The following is a 10,278-nucleotide window of genomic DNA, read 5'->3' as shown; positions in this document are numbered from 1 at the left end:
CAGATACCTGCGGATGTATGGGGCAAACTTGGCCGCATCCACTTGATAGTTGATAGCCATATATTTCTTGATCGAAGGCAAAGTAGACCCTTTTTTGTCCTTCAACGACTTAATGGCCGTGGTCACCATGACAGCCGTCGACGGATGGGCAAGCGTAGGCCTCTTGACGGTTAAGTCCTTCTTGATCGGCGAATTAGGCAATACTACAGTCGGTGATGACGGTGGTGTTGAAGCTTGTGACGACGCCGGTGAAGAAGCTTTTGAGGAAGCTATCGAGGAGTGCGGCGAACATTGTGGGGAGGCGACGGTTGACGCCGACGAGTCATCTCCAGATTCAGACATTGAAAATAATACTGTAATAATTACTAAAATAATAAATAAATAACAATAAAAATAAAAATAAAAATGTTAAATAAATATTCACTTTGACTAGGATTTAGTCTAGAATTCTCGGCCACATCTCAAATAAATCCTTTGCCGTACCGACTTGTAAACGCACAGCGGCCAAACACTGGTAACCGGTGGTGAGTACACCCGTTTTCGTTTCTCTAACTCGACGACCGAACGCGGTAAAAGGTCAAAACCGTTGTTCTCATATAGGTGACGATTTCGAGAATTCGAAAACAACTGCACCGAGCGCGCAAAAGCCCTACCGTTGTCTACGTAAAATATTATTTCATTACCTCTCCGTGGCCTTCGGTACTCCTCTGTCTTAAGCCAACACGACCAATGCGTTTCGCAGAAAACCTAAAATAAAAGTACAAACACAACCTGCGCGTGTTTACGTACGTCGTAATAAACCGCCCGTGGTGCCGATAAGTCGAAGTTTAACCGAACAGCGTCATTCTGAATTCGAAGGTATTTGTCAATTTCCCAACGGTTGCCGTGTCGTCGTCGATCAATGAGACGAATTTTTCAAGTGACATATTGGTTTTTTTCTACCTAAAACTATTCACATTCTTACTTGCGTATTATCAGTTCAAATCCAGTAAGTTTCCACACAGTAGGTACCTATCTGTAATAATTTATAATATGTTGTATGCTAAGCTATGCTAAACTATGATTTACTTTCACTGAACATTATTAATATATTGCATTTTCAAAATTGACATTTGACACTACAAACAGTATTAAATAGTAAAACGTTCGATTGATTTGATTATGGCAATGTTACTCACTGTTATTTCATCTCTTAATTAATAAAATAAAAATGTATAATATTAATATTGAATTCAAACATAATAGGTATTATTTTATTTTTATTTGATACTTGCCACGTGGATACATGGTACAATATTATTGGTGGTTAATAATATTATTCATTTTGATAGGTGTACATACACCATCATAGGTCAGTAACTCAAAAGTACCAACACGGGTAGACACTATTTTTTTTCATTCTGAACATTCATAATATTGTGATTTTAAATTAACTCAGTTATTTTATTTATAGAAATGCATCAATTGCATCATTCACTTGACTAATTTCTATATTTATTAATATTTGACAAAATACCTATTTTTCTCTTTAATATAACGATGGCTGACGTACTATAAGTCTATAACTTTAATTTAGATATAATGATATTATAATACGTAGGTATTATAGGTAGCTAAGGAAATACAGAATGTACTCAAATCATCATGTTTTATGTTTATTTTACATAATAATATACGTCATACCTACTACACTCATATCTTGAAATATACTTTTTGTAGCGTTTATACTATTAATTTGTAGACGTAGTGCTAATGTTTAATTTATAAAAAAGCTATTATCTAACGTAATTGACCGTAGTAGGGCGTAGTAGGGCCTACTGTACTCTCTCCAGTAAGTATTAAAGTTCCACCACGTCTCACTAGATATTCTCCTTCATTTTTAAATCCATTTTCTTCTTCTATTTATTTAGCTAACTCCCCTAGGAACCGCCTTATGTGGATTGCTAATGAAGACCCCACCTTCAATCATCCTTAAAAAATGCTTCAACTGGGTCCTTGATAATATTATTTGAAACATTATTACTGGTAGTTTGATAATTTTATTATAATTGTTACTACTTATCATTTAATTTATTGTTAATATCTATTATATATCTTAATTTTTAGGGGCCCAGGCCTGTAACTTATTAAAAATAAAATAAGAATAAAATTAGATTTTTTTAAACATTTTGTACACCTATTTTATATATTTTATATTTTTTTTTCACAAGTGATTTACAATCTGTATCAGTTGCCACAATAAGAATATAGACTAAGAATAGAAAAACATGAATATAAAATGTTTATGAAAGAAGCCAGTAAGCCACCCAATGATGACACTTTCAACTTTATGAGCTTTGAATATTATGAATTTTAAATGTTAATAATATTGAGGTGGAAAAATGAATTAAGAAAAGTAAGAAAATTATTTTCAAATAAATTTCATAACGAATTCAAATATTATGTTAACAGAAATGTTATCGGATAAAATAATAGGTTAGGGCAAAGAATTGATGTGTACCTATCAATCACAGTCACTCACACAGCACAATACTTATTTTAATTTACTTCGCACACATATTTTTACAAGAACGACAAGCACAGAATATTGCCTATATTAAACTCCTTAAAAACGGTCACTACCGAATCCCCATTAGATTTTAAAATATTTTACTAATAAGTGGCATATTTGATATTTCCTATTATTATTAAATATTTACCTATTTTTAAATATATTATATTGACAATAACCATTATTATGTGGCCAATTTAAAATTTGTTCAATCACTCGTTAATCGTATAGTGAACGTAAAAAAAATAAGATAAGATAGGTTACGAGTTTTGACATCGAAATACAGACTAGTACAATATAACTCTAGTTGGTAATATTATATACGTTAACAACTTACTGTTCTTCTCGCTTGTTTAGTTCGTGCATTTATTAAGTACCTTTGTTTTTTATAATACTAATGTTTAAAAAAAAATGTTTTGTAAGGCTATTATTTAAGGGGCAATACTTAGGCAATTTATAAACTCGTCTTAGCCACCCGGGTTCTAAGTGTTAATTGTAAATGATTATTATTTATTAAAGTTGAAATTGAAATATTGAATATTGAAATTCAATGCAGGTACCACTCCGTACGCGCATGAACAAATTTAAAACTTGATAACAATATAAAATTAATTATACGAATTTTACAACTTACTTATTGTTTTGACAAAATTAATATTAGTGAACATTGTATGATTTTGATTCTGAAAAATATTTTTATTCAGCAGAAAAATGTCTATAGAATATAGATTGTACAAAACACATTTTAATTATGATTTAAGTTTATTTAGTTTTCTATAATTACAGTTCACAATAATATGAGATTTATATTTTGCTAAGTTTCGTACGAACTATAGACAATTTTCTGTTTAAGCTAAATTAATGGCAGTAGCAAGGCCCTTTAAATTGTTTGACTTGTTTATATACAAATTTGCGCCCTGTGATCACTCACCATACACACACATTTACACCACAAAAATAATTTTAAAATATTGCCTATACTTAAGCCCTTAGAAACGGTCGGTATCTAATAAACACTGACATTCATTTATAAATTTGAATTCGTGTCCGAGTACCTACTTGAGTCTTGAAATGTAAAATTTACCATCATACGAGTGAACTTGTGAACTTGGAACAAACTTGGTACCTTCAGTCATAAAAATATGATAAAAAGTACGAAGCACTTGTGTCTTGTGGTATAATGTGTGATTAATTTTTGATGTATTCTTATAGAATTAACTTGATAAAATTATTTAGCTATCAGTCCTGTAAAGAATACTTTTAAAAAGTACTTGAGTAAATACTCAAATACATTTTATTTTAAGTATTTAAGATACTACTCAAATACTTTAATTGTAAAGTATTTCAAATACTACTCAAATACTTTGAAAAAGTATTTTAAATACTTTTCAAATACTTTTGATTTTTTAAAGTGGGTTTTCTAATTATCGTAATATAAACACATAGGTAGTAGGTAATCTAATAGTTATCTAATAGTTTTAAAGGGAATATTGTTATTCAATATTCAGTAACTTTTTTTAGAAATCTTGTTTTCACAAACCTATGGGCTTCGGCTAACACAGAAATACAGAATATTAAATAAAACTATTATTCCATTATTGTAGTTGACAATAATATTTTTCCAACCAATTTTTCATACCAAAAAGTATTTAATACAAAAAAAAATTATTTAAAATACCATTCAAAATACTTCATGCTGAAAGTATTTAAAAAGTTATTCAATACTTAAAAAAGTATTTAAATACTTTCACTCAAATACTTTTACTTAAATACTTTACAGGACTGCTAGCTATATTATGGTTTTCACTTCTTTTCGACGATCATCGCATAACAAAAATTCATTAACCTATTGTCCAAATATTATATTATTATTTAGTTACTATTTTTTTTGTAGATTGTTGTATAAACTATTAATTAATAAAAATAAAAACATTCCCATGATGGAATGATATTTTACTTAAGTAAGATATTTTATATAGGTTATGATGTTTAGATATTGATTACTACTACCGAGTCTAGTTATTCCTATTACAGGGGTAGAAATTAATACCAAGCACGCATGTCCTATTGGCTGTAATATTATTCAACTATTTATAATAGTAGTAGGAACTAAGCCTACTATAATACAGTATCATAGTAGGAACTAGGCCTACTATAATACAGTATTACCTACATACTCATTACAGATTTATTAATGTGCAGTGTAAAATTAGTTGTGGATAGTAATCATAATTTCTACACATACAAGGTCGCGTCTGTTATTATACAAATTAAATAACGTATATTATATTATTATCTATTGCAGATGTTATATTATACCTAGGTATGTTACATCAATAAATACAGGGTTGCACTAATGTAAATGATTACAGATCAGAAATACAATTTTTCTTCGTGAACTCATCCGATTACAAAATGTACCGATAATATTATTATAATTACAATTTACTAGTTATATTATACCTATATAATATTCTATATAAAATTAATTAAAGTGAAAAATAATAATACGTAGGTAGGTACCTAAATTTATTTGGTAATATTTTTTTTTGAAATTTTTAAATACCTATATTTTTAATAGTATGCTGATGATTGATTAGCCAATCAAGTTATTATACCAAACAGAGCTCTTTGATCATATCATCGACTTAGAGACTCAACAAACAGAACTAAGTTATCTAGTTAGTGGTTTTTGATATCTAACATCCATATAGATTATAGATACGCATAGTGAGAATATTATCAATCATTTTTTTTTTAAATATAATATAATTTAATATTTAGAATGTACAATATTATTTATAATATAATATACAATGTTTAATATTGTTCATTGTATATTATATTATAAAGTTTTACAATTTTAAAATGTATGGGAAATAAGTTTATAATATTATAATATTATTTATTATTTTGTGCCTTGTCCACAGTTATATAACACTAAAATCTTCAATAGTGCCATATAATATTTATTATTTAAAGGCTGTTCTGATTAATCATCACTCTATACTTTAATACTCTATAGTCTATAGTGTATAGGCTAGTTGTGAATTATTATTTGTATTGTATACATATACTGATATATCTGATACCCAATAAAAATTATAATTTCAAAGTAGATATGGATTCTTTCATACTTCTTGGTTTAGTTATTAGATTTTTTTTAGGATACCACAATAATTGTTAAATGATCAAGTTTGAAAAACACTGTTTTGTACTACTTAAGAAGAGTCCTGTGGCTATACAAACTTCTGTTTTTCAAATGAGAACAAATGAGAGAGGGGTCCTTTTTACTGTACATTTTTAGGTGGATATTTTTTTTTAAATGTCTTTAGGTATCTACCTAATGAATAATTCGAATTTATTATCGATTATCGAAATGTTTATATTAAAAATAAAAATTATTATAAGAAGGCCTCTAAATAGTTTTACAAACATATAAAATAAATGCTATATTGGATCTAGTATTTATTACACTTGGAACTTAGATCATTTTTATAAATGTTAATGCATTAATATTACTAAAAACGTTGAATTACTATTGCGTCCATAGCCTCCATCGTATCTTCCGAACCCGTTATCGTGTAAGGCATGTCACTATTATCCTTAGACCTTTGGATAACTCATCAATTGTGTGTTCGAATTTTAATTCTGATACATCAGAATATTTTCAAAAAAATTATTTAATGAATAATGTGTACCTAATAGAAAAGTGTATTCTTATTTTAAAAATAGAATTTTGTATCTCCACATGACAACCAAAGTAGGTAGTAAAAAAAATCTCAAGTAATTGAAAATATAGTCTAAATAGTATATTTAAAAATTCCAAAAATCCTTTTTTGAATAACTATTATTCAAGAAAAAAAGGATGAGCATGCTTGGTGAATCGTGGTACCTATATATTAAAATATAGCTACCTATTTTGTTATAAAAGTGCGACTAGTGATGATTTCCCTGTATTTAAAATAATAGTATATGTCACAAGCAACGGAACATCCAAGGCTTTTCCCGTGTATTCAATTGTAAATAATATTTATTGTTGTGTGTAATTACTGCCCACCGTATTTAGTATATAACGAAAACGTAATTTAAAAATATTTTAGTACTATTGTAGTATTGTGTACTTATTTAGAACTTTTGGTCGTATAATCTTGTAAAACATGAATTTTTTTAACGTTCCAGATGAATTTAAAAAAAATCCAGAACTCAATGAAGAAGATTTAAACCATCTCAGAGAATGGATATCCAAACAACCACACCTTCCAATCGTTACTGGCAAGTACCTATTTAAAATATATAAAAATATATATTTTTAATATATAAAAATATCTGTGATATGCATTATATTATTTGTCCTGTATTGTAATATATTATAATAGGTGACATGAAAAATGTTTTCAATTTAGGCCATGAAATATAATTTATAATAATATAACACTTATAATAGGTACTTATTTGATATTTTTTTTTATTCAAAAATTATAATATGTCAAAAAGATTAATGATGTTGTAATATTATATATCTACATGTTTTAACCTTTTTTTCCTGTTTCCAACGTGAGACTAGACGGAAATTGTTTTCGAATATTTTTGTAACCTATGTTACAAAAGTTTAATGATAGATAAAAATGTTCAAAAGTCATAACTCATCTGTCATTATTCATTTTTACGATAATTATGAATTATGATTAACTCATATTTTATCACTGGCTGGCATATGGTTCAACTTTGAAATTTGAACAAAACATAAACAATTTAAAAATCTTGAATTGTATTTAAATGAAAACGTTCATTACATTTAAAAGCTTAAGATTCGGTAGTTACCTATATGAATTTCTTGGTTACATGTGGTATATAGGTATCTTATATAATGACGTGTGCTTTTAATTTATATATGTTTTGATATGCCACTATTTCAGTGTGTCACCGTGACATTGTTATTAATATATTATTGCATATTATTGTATAAAACTATAAGATTTCCAAAAATTACACACAACTGTAGGTACAATCCTTCATTTAGTTCGAAACATGAAAGGTGATTTTATAAATCTATATAAGTATATTATAGGTATCTAAAACTATTACAACTAATTTCCTACTTTCGGTTTGAAAAATCTAAAAACTGTTCTATGAGCATTAATTAATCTAGATTTTTAATTTACAACAATTATACCACAACAATAAACTTGGCATGCTAAGGCGAGCGATGCGAGACAAGTGTGATGCTAACACTTTAGGTACAGCTTTATAGTCTGAGTCCGACCCACTTTTATTTATCTATATATTTAAAAGACGTGTAGGTACAGTTATTGTATATACTACACTATTATATGATAATACATTATGTACACGTATTAAATAATATTTCTGCAGCTTTGTATATTAATGTATTGCGTGTTACTTATAGATACGTTTTGATGTTGACGTACCAATAAAATAATTAAAATATTTTCAGATGAACTCCTCGTGCTATTTTTGCATAGCTGTTTTTATCGATTGGAACCGACCAAAGTAACCATAGAGTCGTATTTCACTCTTCGCACTCATTCGCCCGAATTATTCACAAAACGAGATACCGATGTAAAATCTGTGTTAGAAGCATTTAAAACTATGTAAAACAAAAATATACTATTTATTATAATATAGTGTAAAATAATTGTTTACTCAAAAGTACATTATTACTCCTTAGATCGTTTAGTGCATTGCCGGGATCAACTCCAGATGGTTGCAAAGTTATATTTATATACGCAAAACGAGTAGAGGCAGAATTGTTTGTTTTATCTGATTTCATTAAAGCACTCAGCATGGTGATCGATATGTTGCTAATGACTTCGGGAACTTTCAACGGACTTATAATTATTTATGACATGAAAGGTTTTAGTCTTAGTCACGTCGGTCGTCTTGGTATCAATATGATGAAAAAATACGTGTATTTCTTGCAAGTATGACTATATTAGAAGAATTCTTTTGGAGCACCTAGCGCTACTTATTAATAATTTTAATTTTAGGATGGATTACCGGCTCGTCTACAAGCTATTCATACAATAAACACAGTTCCGTTTATTGACATGATAACTAGTATGACGAAACCTTTTATGAAAAAAGAATTATCCGATAAAGTAATTTACTTTTTTTTTTAAATATTATTGTTTACATTTTTTAATGTTATAGTACTAAAAATATATTTTACGGTGCATCAATATAATTATGTTTTATTTCAGTTGTACTACCACTCGGCTGCAGATTCCGAAACGATATTTGATTATATACCAAAAGAAATAATGCCAATTGAGATTGGAGGAAGTGGACAAACTCTTCAAAATTTAAGCGGTGGGTCAATAATTTATTGGCTTTATAAAAAATAAAAATACCTACAGAACGTTTTGAACAATAATATCATTAGTTATATAGATACATAGGTATATGGTTATACTAAATTGTCTTTTGTATGAAATTAGATGATACATTTGAAAAAGTCAAAGCAATGAGAAAATGGTTCTTAGAAGAAGAAAACTACAGAGTAGATGAACAAAAACGTCCGGGTAAACCAAAGACGGAAAGTGACTATTTTGGCGTTGAAGGTTCTTTCAAGACTTTGAATTTGGATTGAAATATATTGTTATTGTTTTGGGATACAAATTATACTTATATTGGAAAAAAGGAATAATTATTAATTACAATATAAATGTTTTAGTCACAAAGAAAGTCGTACACAATATAATATAGGATAAATTAAAATATTATACATGTATACTTATGTTATAGATAGTTAATTACATCTATCAAGTTTAGAACCTTACACAAACATAATGTTATCCAAATTCAGATTATCTTTTTCATGTCTGAATTATAGTAAATAGTACATTTAATTTTGTCTGCTTAGGATATTTTGTATTGTATTTATATTGTTATAATAAATACAGTAGCCGGTATGTTGAATTAATATTGTTTGCATTATTTTAGTATTTGTATATAATAATAAACTTGAGAAATTTCAAGTACCCACGAACAATATTTTTAAATTACAACAAAATAAGAAAATGGTTACATGAGAAATTAAGCGAGTATGCAATATGTTGTAAAAACTTGAACTTCAAACGCTCATAAAAATTTGATTTGACCTTCCGGTAGAAATTTTGTTTTCGATAAAGGAAGACAAACTTATGAGGAATATTGTATTGCTTTTTCAAATTTTAAATAACTGAAAATATCAGTAAACAGCTCAAAACAAGTCAACATATTTTCAAAATTGTATGGTGTAGAGTTATAGATATAGTTATCCCAGTAAATTGAATGTTATTTTATTATTATGTGTACGTCCTATTAACAAAAAAAAAAGGTGGGTAAGTGGATGTCGCTCTGATGTACAGTAGGTTACAAGTGGGTCACCTTATAATGGATAGTATTAAATTTGAATTCAATGATATAATATCACTGTATAAGAAAAACGATTCTGAGCGAAGACGGTTTGTCAGTCTAGGTATTAGACATACCAATTATAAGTATACTTATCTATAGTATTAAAAAAAAATTGACCTATAATAGGTATTAATAATAAATTCCAAATTAATCATATCACAATATCCATCAGGTAACGCGTTATACATCAACAACAAACCGTGGTACTATAATAGATATATAATATTATACTTTAGAAGTTTCAAGTACCCACAAATAATATTATACAATCATTACAATCACAACAAAATAACTAAAATAGTTAT

At 27.9% G+C, this 10,278-nt stretch overlaps 3 protein-coding genes across 3 annotated transcripts in view; 1 reads left to right on the top strand and 2 right to left on the bottom strand.

Moving 5' to 3' along the window:
• The window catches only part of LOC107882220 (histone H1-III-like), a 4,665-nt gene extending 4,232 nt beyond the window's left edge, over positions 1–433 (bottom strand). The window contains exon 1 of the mRNA XM_029491485.1: positions 1–433. Within this exon, the coding sequence (XP_029347345.1) occupies positions 1–342 (342 nt within the window). The 5' untranslated portion in view covers positions 343–433.
• The window catches only part of LOC100568787 (nose resistant to fluoxetine protein 6), a 135,475-nt gene that overhangs the window by 79,644 nt on the left and 45,553 nt on the right, over positions 1–10,278 (bottom strand). The window lies entirely within an intron of this gene.
• LOC100160535 (alpha-tocopherol transfer protein-like) lies at positions 6,649–9,499 on the top strand. Its single transcript, XM_001949955.5, has 6 exons — positions 6,649–6,826; positions 8,010–8,166; positions 8,244–8,496; positions 8,563–8,673; positions 8,776–8,884; positions 9,013–9,499. The coding sequence occupies exons 1-6, from the start codon at positions 6,712–6,714 to the stop codon at positions 9,162–9,164; spliced, it is 897 nt and encodes a 298-aa protein (XP_001949990.1). The 5' UTR covers positions 6,649–6,711; the 3' UTR covers positions 9,165–9,499.

The sequence above is a fragment of the Acyrthosiphon pisum genome, chromosome A3 (genome assembly GCF_005508785.2).
Source record: "Acyrthosiphon pisum isolate AL4f chromosome A3, pea_aphid_22Mar2018_4r6ur, whole genome shotgun sequence".
NCBI lineage: Eukaryota > Metazoa > Arthropoda > Insecta > Hemiptera > Aphididae > Acyrthosiphon > Acyrthosiphon pisum.
Note: the sequence above shows the minus strand (reverse complement) of the source record. Positions and strands in the feature narration are given on the sequence as shown.